This window comes from Podarcis cretensis (genome assembly GCF_951804945.1).
Source record: "Podarcis cretensis genome assembly, chromosome: 10".
NCBI classification, from domain to species: domain Eukaryota; kingdom Metazoa; phylum Chordata; class Lepidosauria; order Squamata; family Lacertidae; genus Podarcis; species Podarcis cretensis.
The window spans coordinates 6858778-6879752 of NC_137179.1; the positions used below are offsets into that span (position 1 = coordinate 6858778).

Below are 20975 nucleotides of genomic sequence, written 5' to 3' on the forward strand. Positions count from 1 at the left end.
CTTCAGTACGTCCTTGAAGGGAAGGACCTGAAGGGTGCTACCTGGCCCTCAAGCAAGCCTTACCTGTAGGCCACAGTGCAGGTGTCCTTGTATTCCTGGAGTTTGACACACACCATGTTGAGGAACTGGTCAGAGTAGGCGCTCAGGTCATGCATCAAATTCATGAGGTCCTGGACGGTCTTTTCCACAATCACTGTGCTCTGCCGAAAGAAAGAAAGAAAGAAAGAAAGAAAGAAAGAAAGAAAGAAAGAAAGAAAGAAGGTTTTTTTAAAGGCTTGTCATGGTGGGCCCCTGCCAAGAAAAACATTTTTCAAGCCTTTCTAAGTTTATTTGGCACAAGCAAGCAAACCAAGAACACCATAGTTAGTCTTAATTAAATGCAACAATTCAATACAATGGCGTAAGATTCTTGTTTTCAACTTTGGGTACTTAGTACTTCTTCATGCAGAATACAGTTGAATTAACCAATTCACTCTCACAAGATGTACCGTAGATTCCGGCGTATAAGACGACTTTTTAACCGCGGAAAAGAGGTTTAAAAAGTCAGGGGTCGTCTTATATGCCAGGTATGGGCAGCGGCGGGCTCAATCCGCGCCGGGAGAGAGTCGCCCGGCGTGGAGCCCGCCCACTGCGGCTTTCTCCCGGCGCAGAGCTACCCAGCATATTAGGCGACTGGGCTTATAAGACGAACCCCCAAATTGCAGCTGCCAATTTGGGGGGGTCATCTAATACATCCAGTCGCCTAATACGCCGGAATCTACGGTGGTGATGGCCGCCAATCCTCTCCTTCAGAGCAAATTTATAGAGGGTAAGGATATGGCTACTAATCATCATGGCTGTGTACAACTTCTACTGTTGGGTGCAGTATGTTTCTGAATACCAGTTTCTGGGACTCACAAGTAGCGCAAGCACTCTTGTGCTAAGGTCCTGCTTGAAGGTTTCCCAAAGGCATCTGGCTGGTCACTGCGAGAAAAGGTTTCTTTCCTAAACTAACCCATTCCCCAAAACGCACCACCCTTTCTTTGTTGGCAAAGTGCTCCAGCCCCCAATCATTTTCCTTTACTCTATCACTTTTCCAGGTAAGCAATTTTTTTTTAGTTGGTTTCTGTGAGAACCTCCACATCCCTTTCTCAATTTGTGTTGGCCCTGAAGAGCCAGTGGCTCAAGCCAAGATCCCCACAAGTCATCTCAATGCAGCTGGTTTGCTATTACAGCATTTTGTACGCGGTCTGGGTAGCTGCACACTTCTCTTTCGTATAAGCCCTACTGATGGGTGCAGGAAAAAAAGCGAAAGGTAAAACTAGCTTCCAGAGGGGCAATTGTGTTAGCTTCTTGCAGCAAAAACAAGAGTCTTGTGGCACCTTAAAAATTACTAACCAATTTAACACGCTGCAAAATAATATTTCGCTTCACAGAATAGCAGGATTATTTTCTGAGCCGTGCACTTAAAAGCAAGAGGCTGGAGCATCTCCCAAGCCCTGCTTTGGTTTACATGTTGAATTAAAGTCCTCCGTGTTGCTGATTCCATTGACTGCGACAGGTGAGGCATTCTCTCCCCGCCTCCCTTGCAAGAGAGTTGGACACTTTTTGCATTTGAAGTTGCAAAACCTCATCAGAGTCAAAGCTGGAGCCTCTCCGCTACCCTCCCCCAAGCCTGGCTTCCTTCTCAGCATTGATTTTAAGATTAAAGTACTGCAAGAAGGACCCAGATCCATAATCCTGTTCCTGCAGATTTACCGGTGAGTGACAGGAATTGATTCTGCTCTCCAAGCTGGTAAAAGGAATAAGGAAGCCTCCCCCTCGCTCAGCGCTGCAACCCGGCCCTTTGCATGTGCGGCACGTTATTCCGTGGGAAGTTTGACAGCCGTCAAAGGCACTTTGCAGAGAGTGTCCTTGGCTGGGAATATAGGGTGGTGAAAAACACTTCAGCTCTGCACATCGACTGATATTCCACAGCTGCCCTGTACAACTCATGACTTTCTGAGCTGATGGTATCCCCTCAGTCATTGTCTCAGTCCACCTGGGGCTTGAGGAAGCTCCTGCTTTTCAGAGACTGCCTGGGGCTGAAGGAGGTAGGGCTGGTCAAGCACCTGGCCAGCCAGAACACTAAAAATATATATGATGGGACTGAGCCTTGGACTGAATTACAATCTGTGCATGGCAGCCCCCAGTCAGAAGCACTAACAGATCCCACTCCTGGGTTTCAACAGGTCCTTTGGGGCATTGACCCACAGACCTTCTACCGTCCTTCAAAACGTTCCATCTTCTCTTTATCCAACTTTATGTTGGTGTGTCATGTTCAATTGTCCCTGGAGGAATATCTAGTACAGTGGTACCTCGGGTTACATACACTTCAGGTTACAGACTCCGCTAACCTAGAAATAGTACCTCGGGTTAAGAACTCTGCTTCAGGATGAGAACAGAAATCAGGCTCCCGTGGAGCGGCAGCAGCAGGAGGCCCCATTAGCTAAAGTGGTGCTTCAGGTTAAGAACAGTTTCAGGTTAAGAATGGACCTCTGGAAACAATTAAGTTCTTAACCCGAGGTACCACTGTATTGTAACAATTGCCCCAATGAAAGTCACCAGATGCTACAATAAGGGTGAGAGATGATGCATTCGAAAACAAAAGTCTTGGGTTGCATGTGCTCTGGGCAAAAAAGAAATTAGGTTTATGAACTCGAACACCTCTCGTACGTTTCTTGGACTCACAGTGAAGGTAAAACCAACAAAATGTCAAGCTTCCTTGTTTTCAGAAGCCCTTCAGTTGACAACTGTCATGGATTTGAGCATACCACTGGTCAGATCTCTACTGCAGATAAAACTGATGTTTTGAGTGTGACTACAGATCAGTGGCTGAGCATCTGCTTTGTAAGACCAGGGTTCAACCCTGGAAGTATTTCTTTAGAAGGATCCGGAAGGAGGTTGTGGGAAAGACCCTCTTCTGCCTGAACTCAACCTTGGAGAGCTGCTGCCAACCAAAGAAGGCATTCTAGGCTAGAAGGAGGTTGTTGCTGCCATCAATAGTTTTTGTATCTTTTCGATCTTATTAAGATTTAATGTGGAAACTGTTAATTTAGTTGTGTACCTTCCAATGTGTTTTATTTATTGTTTACGACTATTTTTATTATATGTATTTTTTTCATGTTGTAAGCTGCTTTGAGGGACGCAGGTGGCGCTGTGGGTTAAACCACAGAGTCTAGGACTTGCGAATCAGAAGGTCGGCGGTTCGAATCCCCACGATGGGGTGAGCTCCCGTTGCTCGGTCCCTGCCAACCTAGCAGTTCGAAAGCACGTCAAAGTGCAAGTAGATAAATACCGCTCTGGCAGGAAGGTAAACGGCATTTCCGTGCACTGCTCTGGTTCTCCAGAAGCGGCTTAGTCATGCTGGCCACATGACCTGGAAGCTGTACGCCGGCTCCCTCGGCTAATAAAGCGAGATGAGCGCCGCAACCCCAGAGTCGGCCACTACTGGACCTAATGGTCAGGGGTCCCTTTACCTTTACCTTTAAGCTGCCTTGAGCATGGTTTTCACTATGGAAAGGCAGCATGCAAATACAATGGTGTACGCATGCATGCATCTATGTATGCTGTGGTCAAATCCTGCTTGCTGGTTTCCCATAGGCATCTGGTTGGCTACTGTGAGAACAGGATGCTGGACTACACTGGCTATTGACCTGATCCAGCAGGATCTTACCTTATGTGCTCCTTAATGAGGAAGACCACACCTCACAGGGAGGGCATTCCACCAATGGAGAACCCCCACCAAGAAGGCCCTGTCAATGAGTCAGTGCCAACCAGGCAGCACCCAGCTGTGGTACTACCAACAAGGGCCTCCTCTGCCAATTGTAGGGCCTGAGATGGTTGATACCGAAAGTGGTCCTCTTTTAGGTATTTGAGTTCCAAATTGCTTGGGACTTCACAGGAGGAAGACATGGGTTGTTGTGTTTTTAAAATTAGGAGGACCACACACAGGAAAAATAAAAATAAAGAAGGTTGCAACATTGAAAATATTGTTTGTCTGGAGCGCATGTATCATGTTTTGAAATGATTTCCTGGATAACATTTGCCCAAACAAGAGAAACAGGGATTGACTGGCCCATGGCATGGAAGAGAGGAAACTTCTGATCTTTGATCCTGTATGCAGACTTCTGGTGTCCATCACACAACAAATCTGTGTAGGCCAGATGAAAGTATTTCAGCCTCACAGATATTGTACTTTACCATGATGGTGGATCTTAAAATTCAAGCAAACTAGAGATGAAAATTTCGCAGAACCCAGCACCCTGTAGACGTGTATGTGTAATTTTCCTGCTGGGACATTTGGCGGGGTGTGTTTGTGTCAGTGTCCTGTGTATATCTGGGGTTTTTAATTACTTTTCCTTGGCTAGCCTCCTGCAAGTGTTCAAGCGCATAAATTCACAGCATAAGGCTTTGGGAAGCATGATTCATTCCCTCGATGTGGCACTGATGGGGTCTATACAGCAGGGGGCTCCAGTGACCCGTGATGGGGCACTATTCATTAGGGAAGAGAGCTGCAAATATATAAATCAACATGTCAGAGGAAGGAGCCCTGGCCCGACCCAGCGGGAATGTGCGATACATACAGATTTGTTCCACTCCACGCCATTTCACCTGTCGTCAGCAGCGTGTACCGCGCAGTAATCAATTAGGCTGACAAGATTCTCTACAAATCGGCTTAGCTCCAGCTCCTCCTGTGCCTTTAGGGTGTAGCACAGAGAAATGAGGCTGCAGCTAAAGGGAGAGAGAGGGATGCTCCCCTATAAGAAAGCAGCAGTTGTAAAACTTAGCACAGAGTGTTGCTCTATCAACGCCTCTTAACAGTAACAGCCAAATGGAGCCTCCATGGTCAGAGACCTCTGAATGTTAGGGAGCAAAGACCAGGAGAGGGCTGTTTCTGTTTGTTACTATGCTATGTATTTTTGTGTTTTCATATTGAAAACTGCCCTGTGATCCTCGGGTAAAGGGTGGTATAGAAATTATTATTATTATTATTATTATTATTATTATTATTATTATTATTCTAGAGGGGCCTCTGGCTCGATCCAGCAGGGCTCTTATGTCTTATAAGAGCTATTCAGGGGAACTGTGATGCTGGGTAGAGGGAAGGCTTCGGGAGACAGACCCAGGTTGCAAACTCAACATCACTTAAAGGTTAGTTGAGACACCCTGATATATATTTACAGGGAAGGTGGTTGAAAAGTGGCAGAAAGGTGGATTTTTTTCTGTCCTTTCAGTGCACACTTAGGAGGAAAAGCAAAAGGGGATTCAAATCCTTGTTAGTGTCATCACAAATATTCCTTGCATAACTTAATTCACACAAACTGACTATTCCCTCAAAGTAGGCGACACAAAATTCAACTGCGCAAACTCTAAGGAAACTAAGATTTTGGTTACACTACCAGGACTGGGGAGACCTAAATTCAAATCCAACATCCACTATAGCATTTACTATTGGCCTTAAATGTCTCTGTTACTTTGCTTCTTCCTACCTCCTTTCTCCACCTGTGCCACCTCTTTGCTCATCTGCCACTGATCTCTACTTTAAGCCTAACATTTCCACAGCTGCCCTGTCTGTGGGCATTTTCCTGAGCTGCTACTGACCACTGGAACACCCTGACACACAGGAGCACAGAAAATGGCCTTATACTGAGTCAGGCCGTTGATTCATCTAGTTCAGTATTGTCTATACTGCCTGGCAGCAGCTCTTTAGCGTTTGAGCCCGGGTCTCCCAGTCATGCCTAGAGATGCCACAGATTGAACCTAGAATCAGGCATGGCCAAACTTGGCCCTCCAGATGTTTTGGGACTACAACTCCCATCATCCCTGACCACTGGTCCTGTTAGCTAGGGATGATGGGAGTTGTAGTCCTAAAACATCTGGAGGCCAAGTTTGGCCATGCCTGACCTAGAGCCTTTTGCATACAAAGCAGAGGCTCTACCATGGGGAACAGCCCTTCTTTGACACCTGCTTTACTCTTTTCCACATTTCCCAGGAGAGAGACAGGACTCTTCTTACTCGGACCTTCCTGTAAGATTTGCTTCCTGCATGCCTTCCATTTTCTACCTTTTCGTTCTTATATGTTGTATCTCTCTTTAGATTATAAGTGTGTGACTGGGCCTGCCAGTCCATAATCTTTCTTATGTACCCATTCTGCTTTTTGGTACTTTATCATATAGATTAATCAATATCTATTATATTTATCTATCCATAACTACCTCTCGTTATCTCTTGGCTAGAGATATTGGGCCCAGAAAAAGACTTCCAGAGCTTGCAATCCTTGCTTTGAAGCAGAGAAAAACATCAGACGCTTCTGCAACTTCAATTAAAACAAGAGCCTGAAGTCTGAAGGACAGCTCTGAGGAAAACTGCGGCCATTTTGAAAGGCTGCCCCAAAGCCAAAGACCCTTCTCTATGGGGGGCCCCTTGAACTAGAGAAGGGAGAAAACTGGCTTTGGTCAGCACATCAGGTCCCTATTGCCCCATCCCTTCTGGGCCAAATTTGGCAGGTGGGCTTCACATGATACGGTGCTTTGAAGTCCCCCAAATCAATGGATTAATTCAAAGTGCACACAAAGTTCTTTGCAAGCCCCTTTGAAGGATTTGCAAAGAGCCCTGCCCTCAGCTTTGAAATCCTGCTGCAGAGTAAGACTTCAGGAGAAGTATGCTTGGGGCTTCTGAAGTGCCGCCAATCAACTTAAGAATTTATTTTAAAAATCCAGGAAAAGAATATGAACAGAAACAGGAAGGGGAGAACAACTGAACCTCTTAAGAGCATTGTAACAACAAATTCAACTGAGTAAGGTAGAAAAATATACTAAGAATATCAAACAAAAATGGCTTCAATATGGGAATAAACCTTCAAAACTTAAAGGTTTATCAATGGCATTGATAAACACCATTATCAACATACTTAAAAAAGTACAAGTGCCATGCCTAACACCATCAATTAAGTATAAGAACTAAACAGTTGAAACCTCACAAGATATAAGTGAACATATTTGGCAAGTTTACCAAGTACCAGGAAACACCCATTAACAAAACAGATAACAGAATATTTTCTACAATCACTGTGCCCAAAGTCACTAATGGAGATATAGCAATGTTGGGAGTCCTAATAATGGAAAAGGAAATTAATGAGATAATAGCTGACTTCATAACAAAGCATCAGGACCAGATGGGCTGAGTTTTTAAAAATCTTTTGCGGGGGAAAAGCACTTACATTACGGGAAAATGATAAATAAGCCTTTGCAAATGGGAAATTTGCCAACATCATAGTCAGAAGTGATTGCAAAAGTACTTCCAAAAGCAGGAAAAGATTTGACGATTCCACAATCAGATGGACCGATTTCCCTCCTTAATCAAGATGTAAAAATATGGAGCCCTCTATTGGCAAACAGGTTAAACAATATTATTCCAATATGCATATACCAGGACAAAACAATGTTTATATGAAACAGAAAATTACAATCTAGTGCCAAGAAGGCAGTGGATTGAACAGAACTATGTAATAAACAAAGAACTACCAGCCTTTATTTTCCTGGATGTGGAAAAAGCCTTTGATAAGAATGAACTGGAAATTTGTATCAAGGATGCTACAATAAAGAAAAGAAACAGGAACTTTTAAAACATGGGTGGACTTGCTTTACTCTAAACCAATGCCCAGTGTACCACCCATCTACATGTATAATAATAGACAGAGGAACAGGGCAAGATTGTAATTTCATAGAATTAGTCATCGTTATCGTTTACACTCTATTTGAATACATACAGAATTGGCAGCACATGCACAATTCACTCTGATCACAGAATCCAGGCAGGAAGGCCTGCTTGCTGGTGCAGAATGGGATGGCTTCTGGTACAGAGCACACTTAATTTCTCTTCCAATCTTCCTCACACTTGTCATTCATTCAAAGGTCATTTCATTATAGGCAGAGACAAGCAGCCTTCCCCAGCCCTCTCTTTGAGCCTAAGGCCATACTACTTTGTGATACTCACAGAGATTGACAGGATTTCAACACTAGTGTGAACACTGCTAGGAAAGATAGCACCAGAGGCAAAATTGCCTTCACAACATCTGCATCAGTCTATGTGGCTAACATGCCCAGCCTGAGTTCAGCCACCTGGGTTCAAGGAATCCAATGCTTTGGGTTCCCCCACCCCCAGTATCTGGCACTCAAACATACTTGGGTGCCAGTTGTAGTGCTGGGATTACTTTCCTGATGTGAAATTTAGTGAGCCTCTATAATTTGTGTGTGGCAGTGCAAAAGCTCATTTGCAGGAAAAACACTAAGGGATGTGGGTGGCGCTGTGGGTTAAACCACAGAGCCTAGGACTTGCCGATCAGAAGGTCAGCAGTTCGAATCCCCGCGACGGGGTGAGCTCCCGTTGCTCGGTCCCTGCTCCTGCCAACCTAGCAGTTCAAAAGCACACCAGTGCAAGTAGATAAATAGGTACCGCTCCGGCGGGAAGGTAAACGGCATTTCCGTGCGCTGCTCTGGTTCGCCAGAAGCGGCTTAGTCATCCTGGCCACATGACCTGGAAGCTGCACACCGGCTCCCTCGGCCAATAAACCGAGATGAGCGCCGCAACCCCAGAGTCGTCCGTGACTAGACCCAATGGTCAGGGGTCCCTTTACCTTTACCTATAATTTGTGTGTGGTAGTGCAAAAGCTCATTTGCAGGAAAAACACTACAAATAATGTTTGCAGTGGCCATAAGTGTGGTCTGCAGGCCACTAAGATCATGGTACGAACAACACATACCAGAATCCTGGGAATTAGGCGATCCTGGAGGGTCACTGCCAGCTACAATGCTGCAAGACTGGATGCACACAGGCAGTCTATTTTTTTATTTGCTTATTTAACAAAATTTATATACCTCTTGGTTGTAATAAAACCTCTAAGGTGTTTAAAAGAAATACAAGGATATCAATAAAAAAGGTAAAAATGATCAACACACTTTATAAATACCGTATTTTTCGCCCTATAGGACGCACTTTTTCCCCTCCAAAAATGAAGGGGAAATGTGTGTGCGTCCTATGGGACGAATGCAGGCTTTCGCTGAAGCCTGGAGAGCGAGAGGGGTCGGTGCGCACAGACCCCTCTCGCTCTCCAGGCTTCGCGGACCTCTCCGCAAGCAGCAGGAGCGCTCCCGCTGCTTGCGGAGAGCTGCCTGCATGCCGAAGCCTGCGCGTGCTGAGCTCAGCACTCCAGGCTTCGCGGACCTCTCCACAAGCAGCGGGAGCGCTCCCGCTGCTTGCGGAGAGTTGCCTGCATGCTGAAGCCTGCCCTCGCTGAGCTCAGCGCGTCCAGGCTTCGCGGACCTCTCAGCAAGCAGCGGGAGCCAGCGCTGGGCTCCCACGGCTTGCAGAGAGCTGCCTGTTTGGGGGCTGGGGTCGGGGGAAGCTCGGGCGGGCCTCCCTCGCCCCAGCCCCGCACCTGCGGGGAAATAATTTTTTTCCCTTTATTTCCCCCCAAAAAAACTAGGTGCGCCTTATGGGACGGTGCGTCCTATAGGGCGAAAAATACGGTAGTTAAAATTAACAGTAAAATAGATTAAACCATGTCAGCACCTACATGGCTGGATACGTTTGCCTCAACAAGCAAGAGCAGAAAACAGTAGAGAGTTGTCTGCCTCATCTCTCTCTCTCTCTCTCTCTCTCTCTATATATATATATATGTATATAATATCAGTATTTCCCCCCCTAGCAAACTGTTACTGCTCTCTGAACTTCCAGGTTGTAGACTGGCTGCAAATATTGTACTATTTTTTTTTATTTAAAAAAAGAGAGATTACTGAGGGAGAAACATGATACAGGTTTATGTGAAAAGAATAAATATTAAATGTAGGACTGTAATGGACAGGCAGTAGGCTGAAGAGCAGAAAAATTGCTTCACACAGTACGACTCAGTTTGTGGAACTCACTTAGATTCATAAAATTGTAGAGTTGGAAGGGATTATGAGGGTCCTCTAGTCCAGTGTTTCCCAACCTTGTGCCTCCAGCTGTTTTTGGACTACAATTTCCATCATCCCTTGCCACTGGTCTTGCTAGTCAGGGATGATGGGAGTTGTAGTTCAAAAACAGCTGGAGGCACAAGGTTGGGAAACACTGCTCTAGTCCAACCCCCTGCAATACAGGAATCTTTCACCCAACATGAGGGCTGGAACCCATGATCCTGAAATTAAAAGTTTCATGTTCCACTGACTGAGCCTACCCCATGGCTTCTTACTTTCTTTTTAACAAGTATTAGACCAGCTTCACCAACCTGCTGCCATCCAGATGTTTTGATCTACAACTCCCATTGGCCCCAGCCAGCACAGTTGACTTAAATTTTGGAGGTGTCCCTTGGCAAATGGGGTGGTGCGGAACTGCGGAGGCCAAACTCACTATGGAAATTGAGGTAGGGTTTTCGCTCAGAACTAACCTCTCCAAAGCCACAAAAGTTCAAAATGATCAAAGGCACTGAATGCCAGGGATGAAGCAAAGGATGATTAGCAGCATGCTCCCAAGTTTCCCAGGGCATCTGACTTGCCATTTGTTTATTTAAAATATTTACCTCTTACAGTTCCGACCCTGAGGCACATAACGAGAGTCCAGAAACAAAAGCCCATGAAATCTTTCAGGAACAGAATGTGTATCTATGTAGATGGACCTTGGTAGACCCAGTGGGGCTGCTCCTCAGAGTATTTCAAAATACCCTGAGTTTTGGCACTGGTCTGAGCCAACGGTGGCTATGGAACCATGTAGCTATTCTAAGAAGGCCCCTAGACAGAATGGCCTTTTCCCTTCCTGATTTATGTCTGCTACCAGTGCAGATGGCTTCCTGCCGATCTTGCTCTACAGAACTCCCAGGCAGTTGTGGATTTCACAGAGTAAGCATTTCAATTCTGTCTTGCTCTCATACATTATTTCCCCCATGCTAACGACAGTCAAGTTACTGTCCTGTGAAAAAATCCATTTAGCTCTAGAGAGGCTGGCTGCAAAGCGGGAAATGAAGGGCACCGGGGAAGCCTAAGCTGGCACCAGGCGAGCGCGGGCACAGCCATCCGCAAAGCACTCATCCATTACCCAATCAGTGGCATTTCCAAACCCAGCGGGGTTCAGCTGGGGTCCTGCTGGGAAACAGAAATTAACTTGGAATGGAGGTAATTCATCTTCAGAAGCTAGTCATCTTTCTAAAGTGCTCCTTGGCAATAAAGGGGAGAGATCCAACAGCAACTTTGGCACCATGAAAGAAATGCTTACTGTGAAGTCTGGTGGTGCTCAAGAACAGAGTGGCAATCCATCTTCATTTTGCCCATCTTCATTTTGTCCACTTAAAACGTAACATGACTGGTCAGACTGGTGGCTGGGAGTGGCTGCCAAGACAATATAACACCGGTCCTGAAAGATCTTCATTGGCTCCCAGTATGTTTCCGAGCACAATTCAAAGTGTTGGTGCTGACCTTTAAAGCCCTAAACGGCCTTGGTTCTGTATACCTGAAGGAGCGTCTCCACTCCCATCATCCAGCCCGGACACTGAGGTCCAGTGCTGAGGGCCTTTTGGCAGTTCCCTCATTGCGAGAAGTGAGATTACAGGGAACCAGGCAGAGGGCCTTCTCGGTAGTGGCGCCTGCCCTGTGGAACGCCCTCCCAGCAGATGTCAAGGCAATAAGCAACTATTTTACTTTTAAAAGACAACTGAAGGTGGCCCTCTTTAGGGAAGTTTTTACTGTTTGATGCTGTATTGCTTTTAATATTTGGTTGGAAGCCGCCCAGAGTGGCTGAGGAAACCCAGCCAGATGGGCGGGGTATAAATAATAAATTATTATTATTATTATTATTATTATTATTATTATTATTATTATTAACATGCGCCGCGGGTGGCACTGTGGGTTAAACCACAGAGCCTAGGGCTTGCCAATCAGAAGGTCAGCGGTTCGAATCCCCGCGACAGGGTGAGCTCCCGTTGCTCGGTCCCTGCTCCTGCCAACCTAGCAGTTCAAAAGCACGTCAAAGTGCAAGTAGATAAACAGGTACCGCTCCGGTGGGAAGGTAAACGGCATTTCCGTGCGCTGCTCTGGTTCACCAGAAGTGGCTTGGTCATGCTGGCCAATAAAGCGAGATGAGCGCCGCAACCCCAGAGTCATCCACGACTGGACCTAATGGTCAGGGGTCCCTTTACCTTTTAGTGACATCTATGGCAGCATTGTTAGGCCATGTTAAAGGTAGATTATATTCCTTAGGTAAAGGTAAAGGTACCCCTGCCCGTACGGGCCAGTCTTGACAGACTCTGGGGTTGTGCGCCCATCTCACTTAAGAGGCCAGGGGCCAGCGCTGTCCGGAGACACTTCCGGGTCACGTGGCCAGCGTGACGAAGCTGCTCTGGCGAGCCAGAGCCGCACACGGAAACGCCGTTTACCTTCCCGCTGGTAAGCGGTCCCTATTTATCTACTTGCACCCGGAGGTGCTTTCGAACTGCTAGGTTGGCAGGCGCTGGGACCGAGCAGTGGGAGCGCACCCCGCCGCAGGGATTCGAACCGCCGACCTTTCGATCGGCAAGCCCTAGGCGCTGAGGCTTTAACCCACAGCGCCACCTGCGTCCCACATTATATTCCTTAGCCCCACCTAAAATCTGACTTCCATCACCACTGCACTGTAAGACAATTTCAATGCAGGTTAAGTAGCTACAAAGGAGTCTCCATGTAGCTGGAAGCCTTCAGGTGGAGCCATTGGTGGAGAAGCCCCTTGCAACTTCTTGTAATGCCACTGGCGTCTTCATTCACACAAGGAACAAAAAGTCACAGAGAAAGTGTTGCATATTTCTTAGTCCTCTTCTACTGTTGGAAGCTGCCAGGTGTTTCTGAAGAGTGAGTGAGCCAATGGGCAGACATGTGCCCAGGGGGGAGCGTGTGGGGCATGGAGACCAGACTGGAAGTCAAAACCCAGGCAGCTTTAGCAGCTGTCAGAATCAACAGCAAATATAGTCACAGAGCATCTTCTGACCACATGAAGGTCTCAAAGATTCCAAATTACATATTTGAAGGAACCTCCTACGTCTGTTCAAGGCCTTTAACATCTGCATCTCAGTCCATCTGGCTGACCTTTTCTGGACTTTTTTCATGATCAGTTATTAAGGTCAAATTATTATTTATACTGGACAGATATTCTGTCAACACTGAAATGTCACCAGAGTCGGACAGCTGGCAATGAAGTATACTAACTACATATTTACTGTCAAGGGATCTGGAGGCTTCATGGCGTTTTCTACATTACAGAGCATATTGTATAGCCTTCAGTGCAAAAATGCAGGATTTGAGAATCTTAGTTTCAATTTTTTTGCAACAACAGTAAAAGTGAGTGGTGTGTCCCCATGAATAAACGGGGGGAAATAAAACCAAAGTGGCATTTTTTTGCTAGAGGTTGGGGGCTTGACTATACCACAGGTTTCCCATAAGTTGGGGGCAAAGTTTTAAGTTGGTCTGCGTTGCCTATATTACTAATCAAGGCAGGTGCAACAGCTGCCGTTTATACAGTAAGAGGGGAAATGATAGAGGTGCATTAAATTATACTAGACCTAAGGGACATTCAATGAAGCTAAATATTGGGAGATTCAGGACAGACAAACAGAAAATACCTCACATATTACATAGTTAAACTATGGAATTTGCTTCCACAATTTGTAGTGGAGGGTTAGAAATGGCAAAAGCCGCCACCCCCTCTATTTTTCCACATATCCCTTGAAAAGTAAGCGTGCATCTTAGTCTTAGACGTCCCAATAAAACTGGCCACCCAACAGATTGATCCGTTATGCCTATAGACTGCCATGGTGGCAGTGGTGGGGTCTCAGGTGAGCAACAGCATGCTTGGAACGGATCCATTAAAGCCTCTTTACAAATCAAGAGCTCATATCCCACTCATCAAAGCATCTCAAAGATTCCACCAAATTTTGAATCTTCAAGAGTGCAGCCATGTGGTCATGTATGTGTGCAATCTTTTAATCTCAAACAGTGTTATTTATTTTCTGTCACAGAAAATAAGAGGCAGGTTTTTTTAATCGGCAGACTTCACATTCCTTAGATGCTATTTAGCACCAACATGTTAAAAATGAACACTGGGACCATAGTGCTTGTGCAATTTCAGCTTTGTTTTTTCTTGGTAAAAACCTCCCTCTCAGTTGTGCCTGGGTGTGTGTGTGTGTGTGTGTGTGTGTGCTTCAACAGATAACTTATCTAGCTTTGTTTGAAAAGTGATGAATCTTTCTTTTGTGTCTGCAAGAATTTGCTGTCGGATTTCACATTACTTGAAAAACAAAGTCCACAAAACAACCAGGTATAATTATGTGCCTTATGAGCTAGGAGGAACTTGGAAACCTGAAGCTACGTAGTAGCAGATGCTTTGCAACTTGTAGACTCGCAGAAGTCCTTCTACCGGCCTTCTACTTCACACTGAAAAGTACTTGGAAAATGGGGGGGGGGGGGGAGAATGTAAAGTGTGAACAATGTAAACTTGTGCTTGCAAACATTTTTCATGCAAAACCCCTCATTAGGGAGCCATAGAAGGGTGCCAGAAAACTGTGGCTTTAATGGGAAACCCAGGGTTCCCACTGTTCAGTGTATGGAAAGGCCCTTATGCATGTTTGAAACTTGACCACAGCATCAAGTGATGGCTTCTTCGTGCAAATGAGCTATTAGATGAATCACTGCCATGAGAACTATGATATCACCTGATGCCAACTCAAACACAAGTTTTCAGCTGAGAGTAAGACATTTCACATATTCAGCTGACAGTCATCAAGTGATGAGTAATCGACTGAATGTGTGATGCAACCAATGTTTACTCTGGGGTTGGTGCCGCTCTCCAGCCTCTTCCTTGATTTCATGCACAATTTCTTATTTATCTCAGGCAATTTTCCAAACGGGTGTATCTCTCTGCATTTATATATGCTGTTTTATGTTATGAGCATTTTATGTGACTGGCAAGAGTTCTGGTTTTTGAACAATGCAGAGATATACAATCAAGCATCAAAGGAAGGAAGAAGCGTTTGGATTTGATATCCCGCTTTATCACTACCCGAAGGAGTCTCAAAGCGGCTAACACTCTCCTTTCCCTTCCTCCCCCACAACAAACACTCTGCGAGGTGAGTGAGGCTGAGAGATTTCAGAGAAGTGTGACTGGCCCAAGGTCACCCAGCAGCTGCATGGGGAGGAGCGGGGAAGCGAACCTGGTTCACCAGATTTCGAGACTACCGCTCTTAACCACTAACAAATGAAGAAAGACCGAGGGTGGTGTTGTGGAAGAGGACTCCTGATTTGTGGGTACCCTCCTCTAACTGGTTCCCAGTCTACCATGGAAGACATCTGTTCTGTATTTCCTATCACCCTCTAAGAACTTCAGATGAGATCCAAATTCACAACTACCAACAACAAAGCACAGCACTGATTAATTATTGCCTTCACTAACCAGCAGGATACTCCTACAACTGGTCATTAGAACCGATGGCAGGACGTTGTGGCTATAGGGTTCAGATTAAGAAATTGAGGGCAGAAATATCAATACCTGCTGGTGAAAGGTTAAACCTCAGAGTTTTGAAATCCAGAGCTGATGGATACAGATTACTAATATTTCCCTTTGGCACCCAATACCAAACACTGGTCGAAGCAGGATAATGACTTAGGTGGGCATCCGTTCCAATGTGGTTAAGGCAGCTCATTCATTCTCAGAATTTCAGCCTTGGTCTGAACCAAGAAACACCTTTAATCAAATCTAAGCAGTTCCCAGCAAAACGGCTCCTGGATGTGGACAAGGGGATGAGAGCAGCTACACAGTAATGGTCGAAGGGGTAAAAATGAAGATTTATGAGCACAATATTTGCCTTGTGAAGGCAAGCTTGTCCATGCCGTTGGGCTAATTAAAATAATCCATCACACAGTGTGTGTCTGAGGCCAGGTCAGCTGAAAAGCTGGGTATAAACCAAATGTCAAGATGTGCCGATGTAAAAGCATATTTGTATGTGAATATCTGTGTGTGAGCTTGCACATGCACATCTGTGTGTCTCAGTACCAGATTATGAGAATGTTTTGTTGGTTTTACTGCTCTATCGACAGTAAGTGTTTCATAAATAACACTCCAAAACAGTTGCAATGATGCAACAACAACAGCTGCAATGTTGTGTGCAGAAGGCCTTCTTTCTACTTAAAGGATCATAGAAACATAGAATTGAAGAGTTGGAAGAGGCCCTGAAAGTCATCTAGCCCAACCCCCGGCAATCCAGGAATCTCTGGAACCTGACCTAGACCCGGTTCTCCATCTGCTTGCCCCTGCAGCCTCTAGCTCTGGGACCAGGTCACTGGACAAGGGAAATGCCATATTTTGTTCTATCCAGTAATATGTCCAGAACACTGGAAAACACTTGTGTGAAACTGCACATGCATCCCCAAGGTTTGCTTGCCCTGGGTCCAAAATTAAGGCTGTAAGCAGGAGAACAAACACTGTAGAAAGTAACAGTGACCAAGTTCGGCCTCTTCCTGAAAGTAGCTTCCAGTTATCCTGGCTCCAAATCATTTAGGGTTTTATAGAACAGAACAAGCATCTTCAGTTGTGCTCAGACTGAAAGGCAGGGTAAGTGCTATTGTCCATTTGGTCCCTAAAGTGCATACCAGTCACAGTCTGGCTGTCGCATTTTGCACTAGCTGAGGTTTCTGGACACTCTTCAAAGGCAGCCCCACACAGAGCACACTGCAATAACCTAAAGGAAGAGATGATTCAGGCATGAATCACTGGGGCCAGATCATCCCCCTTCTCCTCCACAAAGGGTTATAGCTGGAGTACCAGCCAATGCAGCCACTTGACCCTCCAGGAGTAAGGCTGGATCCGAAATACCCTTCAGGTTGTGAGTGAACCTAGAGCTTCTTTTCATCCAGAACAGGCTTGCCTACTGCCCTTCTGTCTTGTCTGGATTGAGTCTCAATATTTCAGCCCACACACAATCCATCAGTATTTCCAGGCAGTCTAGATTCAGTCCAAGTCACAACTAAAAAGAAACATGCCTTTCCTTTCTTGCAGTTTCATGAGGAAAGTATTTCCCCCTCCTTGGGTTAGCTCTTATTCTGTAGGGAGCCAGCAGAAAGGTTTAGAAAGATTTTGCAGGACTCATTAACACACCTGTACTATGTTCTGCATGCTCCCTATTGAATGTACTTGTAAATTATCTATCTTGGTTTAACAACAAGGTGCCAAAGAAAGCACACAACTTTTTTTAAAAAAAATCCTACCTAAGTTGACCAAATAATTGTAGATGGAATATGAAGAACGAAACTGTATTTGTAAATTAGCAACAACCAGTGAACATGGTTTGTTTTAAATGTGCTATTTTTACACTGATAGTGCAATTATTTGCTGTGGGTATTCAAACTGGGATCAATGGGGGGAAATGAAGGCATAAACACCCCAAATAAATTTGCATTTCTCCGTTTGCCCTTAATTGTGGGTTAACCTCAAACTATGCCTGTGATTGCATCCAGGTTACCCCTAGTCTTAAACAACCTCTTGGTGTCTCAGTTTAGCCACTAATAATTTACGCTTACACACACATATATATAGGGGTGCAAATATATAAAAAAGCACTTCAGATGAGACTGAAAATCACTACATTGCGCGAAGTATTATCTATTGATCAGAATTTTCACTCGCGTCTCAAAGGTCACGTTCACCCTTGAGAAGCATGGAATGCACAATTGATCGGCTACGACTGCAGCCTAATAGTTTCTGATTATGGCTGCAAATGGACCTGAAAGAAAACTCATTTGTTTATGGCACTAAACAACAAAACTCGCTTGGCAGCTCTCCGTGGCCATTTGAACATCTCTCGTCACCAACATCCATCTGATTAATGTACAGTAATTTGACAAGATGAGAACAGTATGCCACCGCGGCTGGTAATGACATTTTCTTGGGAGAGCCACAAGTGATCTCCCCCAGAAGCGAGAGAGAAGGCCAATCCCAGGAATGGCCTCATTATCATAAGCAACTCATTATGGCAGAAGCAGCTGTGCAGGCAGCCTTCAGAATGAGTTTTACTGGGCTATCCGCTATCATGATGCATCTGTCAAAAATGCTTACATTCTACCATGTATGATGAATCTGGAAGGAAGGCTTCTCAAGGGCATATTGGAATCGCAACTTATTCTAGACAAGCATGGGAACATCGAGCATTGAAACATTGAGGCCCCTTTCTGAAATGATGCAGCTTTCTTACCTGCAACAGAGGCCTCTGGACGCCCAGCATCTTCATGGTGTCTGCGCTGGCCAGTATCTTCAGTGGCTCAGTTATCTTGGTGACTCCTTCGATTTCCTTGTTGATTTCTCCCAGGACTTGGCTAAGAAAGATGTTCTTGATGTACATGGTGAGGAATTCCCGGAGTGGGCACTGCTTAGTTGGGCTGAGTCCTAAAGCATGCTCAATCTCTTGAATAAATCTGAAACACATTAAAGAAGGGGAAACTCACTGTTACTATGTTTGCCAAGTCAAATGGAACTAGATTTCAGCTAACGGTTTCCAGACGTTTTATGGAACAAGGGGTGAATCCTTACCTTATCTTTCAGAAACACGCTCCTACTAGAATTGATAGAAGTCCGTTTATCTTACAAAGCTTATCATTTGTACAGCTCCCATTAAAACAGGGCTGGGGAACCACCAGCCCAGGGGCCAGATGCATTTGCCAGGTTGTGGCTGCTGTCGCATGATGACAGTCTTTAGGAGCCATGGGTGAGAGCTGAGTGCAGGGTAGGGGACCAAAAGTGGACAAAGTACTCCAGAAGGATCATGACATGACCCCCACCAGAGGTACTACCGCTCCTCTAACACCCCATACAATTTTATGTGTAGTTCGAGCCTAAAATGGCATCAGGGATGTGGGTGGTGCTGCAGTCTAAACCCCTGAGCCTCTTAGGCTTGCCAATTAGAAGGTCGGCGGTTCGAATCCCCGCAACAGGGTGAGCTCCCGTTGCTCTGTCCCAGCTCCTGCCAACCTAGCAGTTTGAAAGCATGCCAGTGCAAGTAGATAAATAGGTACCGCTGCAGTGGGAAGGTAAATGGCGTTTCTGTGCACTCTGGCTTCTGTCACGGTGTTCCAATGCACCAGAAGCTGTTTAGTCATGCCAGCCACATGACCCGGAAAGCTGACTGTGGACAAACACCGGGTCCCTTGGCCTGAAAGCAAGATGAACGCTGCAACCCCATAGTCTCGTTTGACTGGACTTAACTGTCCAGGGGTCCTTTACCTTTACCTAAAATGGCATCATTGGACAGAGAGGGTTTATGGGATAACTCCTTGGATACACTGGCTTGGGGCAAGCAGTAGGGTAATAGTTGCATTATTGGGGCACCCAGAGGACAGCCAGTGCATCCGAACAGCCCATTACTGTCTGGAAGGAAGAAGGTGACCAAGCTAAAGTCCCTTTCAATTACTTGGCAGCCGCAATTTGTGGCTGACATCCTGCATATGGCTGAGTGGGTCCAACGTGACATGCAGGTCTATGCGGGAAATTGTTCTTAAACCATTTCATCAAGAAAAGAACCATCCAGATGTAAATTTCCAAGGGAATCAAACTCTGCTCTCAGCGGTCCCAAATGAAACTATCTCGCACCAGCAGAGGGAAACGGAGGAAAAACCCATAAAGGTAAAAAGCCCTGTGGGGTGTATTTTCTCAGTGTGAGAGAGCAAGTCATATGGCAAGTCAAGGATGGAAAATTCCCTTAACGCATGGTAATTACACTTATTTAACATAACAACTGCAGTGCTTATTCTTGTAAAATGCTAAGGAGATTTCTGCAAATCAAAATGCAAAGCAAGGAACATTTCTGGGTTGCTAGACCATGGCCCCAGTTGATGAAGGGAGCTGGGAGGGGGGAAAGGGTCCAAAAACTTAATGAAGCTGAATGCGGGAAGGGGGGAATCTCTTGCCTGTTCTCATACTGCTATGAAATGCCTGAAGGGAAGAACAGGGTCTGGGAGGAAGCCCTAAAAATGCAGGAGGAAAAGCTGAAATCTCCATCTCATATCCAATTCAGAGGCAAGCGCTTGCCGAGTGATATACAAATTTAACTTGTTTTATCTTTCTAGGAAAGCATTCAAGGTGATTTGTGACTACAATTAAGCAGTCCCTCTAGACAGAAAAGCACTTTAGGTAAAATCAGGTGTCTCTCTTCTCCTGCTTCTCCCCCACCCCCCTATGGCAAGTCATTGTATTTTTATTGTTATTCATGTAACTTGTTTCCGAAAACTTAATTTTAACTCCCAACTTTATTGCCTCAGCTAGCCTGTAATACGCATTTGTTTAGGAAACGGATGACTTTTGCATCTTTTGCAAATTATGTCAGTCTTTTGCTTTTTCTGTTGCAACACTTCTTAGACAAGAGATGCAGTTTTGCTAAATTATTGTAAAAGAATATTGCAATAATAAAGAAAATATGATAGCCATCTTCAATTATCTCAAGGACTGTCACATGGAAGAGGAAAATATCTTGTTTTCTCCTGATCTGGAGGGTAGGACTCAAACCAATGGATTCAAGTTACAAGAAAGGAGATTCCAACAAAACATATGAAGAACTTTCTGACAGTAAGAGCTGTTCCACAGTGGAACGGTCTCCCTTGGGAGGTTGTGGACTCTCCTTCCTTGGAGGTATCTAAGCAGAGGTTGGATGTCCATCTGTCATGGATGCTTTAGCTGATATTCCTCTGCATTGCAGGGGGTTGGACTAGATGATGCTTGGGGCCCTTCCAACTCTATAATTTTATGATTCTATGATCTATTAATTCCTCTTCTATCCCAGCACCAGTAGTTTGATGTAGCTGCCAACCTGATCATACAACTTGGTTTTATGAGGCCAGTGATGTTCAAAGTTTGTTCCAGCAAGCCTTGTACTCCTTTGGGATAGTTATCAGAAATTCTGCAATGACCTCAGACAAGCTTAT

At 45.3% G+C, this 20975-nt stretch overlaps 1 protein-coding gene across 1 annotated transcript in view; it reads right to left on the reverse strand.

Moving 5' to 3' along the window:
* The window catches only part of EXOC4 (exocyst complex component 4), a 376341-nt gene that overhangs the window by 67229 nt on the left and 288137 nt on the right, over nt 1-20975 (reverse strand). Inside the window, exons 11-12 of the mRNA XM_079992331.1 lie at nt 18257-18476; nt 64-200 (exon numbers count right to left, since the gene is read on the reverse strand). Coding sequence (XP_079848457.1) covers nt 64-200; nt 18257-18476 — 357 coding nt within the window. The remainder of the gene's footprint in view (nt 1-63; nt 201-18256; nt 18477-20975) is intronic.